We start from the raw sequence: 2,617 nt of genomic DNA on the forward strand, positions 1-2,617 counted from the left end.
AACTTGAAATCAATTTGTTTTATCTTTTACTTTATAAATTTCTTTCATTTTTAACTAACATATACTCAACTGTTTTTTAATATTAAAAGTTAGTCAACTTTTCACATTTTAGTACAAGCTAAAGAAATATATTTTCAAAACCTATCTAAAAATTCAACCCAATACACCTGATTAAATTTTCAAGGCAGATATTTCATCAGCATAAGAAGTTCTTTATAAATTATAATAATAAAGTGTAAAAGTTGAAAAATTGTGTGAATGTCACTTTATCATAGAACATTATTATTATTATATTATACTATTGATCCTATAATTTCTTCAGTTCTGATTAACAATTACATAATCAAACTAAAAACATTTTTTATAAAAAAACTAAAAACAAATTAGAACTTTTAGAAATGAAATTCTGATAAACATTCGAGTCTATTTGGCACAAAAAATTTAAGGAAATAAAAAAGAAAATAATCTCCCTTCATTTTTCGGGAGAATTTTCCAACTATACAAGAAAAGAAAAAAGGAAGACATGTACTCAAGTACGATTGTACGTATACAAATACAAGTCTCTACTTTTTAATACGGCCAAATAAATCACGTATAGTTTTCGCAGACACCTCACCAAAAATGGATTCATTCGCCGTTAGAACCGTTAAAATAAACTTCCGTTACCGTCACCTTTACGGTTATCTCTATTCTGAAAATTTTCTAACTATCTTCCATAAATATAACTTCACGGTCACCGTCATCTTCGCCGTCGTCTTCACCATCCTCCTCAAGCCACCGCTCCACCGGAGCACACTCCGCCTTATGGCGAAACTTCCAATCAAGCGCTTGACAAGCACGTGAGCAATAATTCACCGCACCACAAACCGAACACCTTCGAAACTCATGCTTCCGCGTCTCCGGTCTACCACATCCCGCATGTGAACAGAGCCTCAAACCCGGTCCAGGAGAACCGCCTCGAACCGAAAACCACTCCGTCATGAATTTACTCGCCGGATGTGGCTCCGGCGCCGGGACATTACATCCAAAATCGCTCAAAAGAGGACAGCCTGAAACCGCGACATGTCGGAGTTGTGACTGGAAATTTGTGCTAACTAACTGACGCGCGGCGGGTGCGGCGGCGCCGGTGGATAACACGGCGGCGAGTTCCCGTGCGTTGGCTTGGATGAGAAAACGTCTTCCCTCGGCGATATTCTGTTTAACACCGTAACCGTCTTGTAAACAGTGTCCAAGCTCACGAAGTGCGTCGATGTGGCCGAGAAAAGCGGCTCTAGCGCAGAGTGCAACACCGGCACGGAGGTCTTTGTCGCTTTTGGTGCCACCGCTGCCGTTGAATTGTATAACGGCAAGAGAGTACAGAGCACGCGCATGTGAGTTCATTGCAGCTTTCGCCATAAGCGATGCACCGCTCCCTCTGTTTTGCAAACAGTAGAATCGAATCTGCAAAATAAAATGAAAATAAATTAAAACCGTTTCATTCCAATAAATAAATTCGTAGATCTCTAATATTTTGATGTTAGAGTGATTTAGTTTTTTAATACTAACCATGCCTAAAGTATAACATGCTTCAACATTCCCTGCCTCTGCACACTGTTTGAGAAATTTCTGTGCAGATTCACACCAGTTTTTGGCTCTAATGGAGAAAGTTCTTGGAGACGCTTTGGATAACACAAGAGAATGAAGTGCTAATGTTTTTAATCTCTTAGACCTGTTCCACAAAAATCATCAAATTAATCAATTCATTTATTATGTGAAACAACCAAACAAACGTAGAAACGAGAGAAGTTAAGAATACGAACGTTAATAAAACGCTGACAAAATCTGAAGGAGAAGTGGCTGTAGAACTAAGCCTGCAGAAGATAGAAATAACAATATCATCTGGTAGAGACTCAAAAAAATCATGATCTGTTGTGGTTTTTTTCTCGGAACATTTCTTATGCCTCTTTGCACAAAAAACAGTGTCTCTGGGTTTTCTCTTCCCAAATGAACACATCTTTGTAACTATTCCAGGGTCTGGATAACAAGCCCCTGTTCTTGTTCTCATATTTTATCCCTTTGTGTGTATTTTTCTTTCTCTCTTGTTTGAGAGATAATAAAATGGGGAAAATAACTAAAGCAAAGAGTTATATATATAAGAGAGGGTAATGAGTAATGAATCTCCTAACCCAACAAAAGGTAATGTTGACCCCAGACAACAACAACAGCAACGACACAGCCGAACTCACAACCTTTTTAAAACATATTGGAAATATTAAAATAATGTAATAATTTTAATTAATTATGGGACACAATAAAATATTTAGGTGTGGTGGCAGAACTGCACAAGTACTTATTTACATAAACAGCCCTAAAGTTGTCGTATATTTGGGTCAAACATTGTTGACCAAGATGCGCATAATCTTTGGTGTGAATGAATGTTAAATTGGCTCCTCTTTTGTACTGCAAAAATGCTTCTCCCCTGTCGACACGCATTTGATTTTGAACACTCTTCTCTTCTTTTCTTTGTCTTTGTTTTTGTCCTTTTATTTTTACCATAAAAAATTTAAGAGAGAGCAATGAATTTGAAGGGTGAAAAAGAAGAGTAAAGTGAATTGTCCTCCATCTACTCTTCTAAATA

General features: G+C 37.1%; 1 protein-coding gene across 1 annotated transcript; it reads right to left on the reverse strand.

The window, feature by feature from the left end:
- Positions 1-390: 390 nt before the first annotated feature.
- Positions 391-2,099, reverse strand: LOC146933155 (F-box protein At1g67340-like). The gene is made up of 3 exons (XM_085704881.1): positions 1,800-2,099; positions 1,546-1,708; positions 391-1,440 (listed from the first exon to the last, which is right to left on the reverse strand). Exons 1-3 carry the CDS (start codon positions 2,042-2,044, stop codon positions 703-705), a joined length of 1,146 nt encoding a protein of 381 aa, XP_085561007.1. The 5' UTR covers positions 2,045-2,099; the 3' UTR covers positions 391-702.
- Between the last annotated feature and the right edge of the window lie 518 nt (positions 2,100-2,617).

Source organism: Medicago sativa, chromosome 4, assembly GCF_051527215.1.
Source record: "Medicago sativa cultivar Bolivia chromosome 4, Bolivia_mono, whole genome shotgun sequence".
Taxonomy (NCBI): domain Eukaryota; kingdom Viridiplantae; phylum Streptophyta; class Magnoliopsida; order Fabales; family Fabaceae; genus Medicago; species Medicago sativa.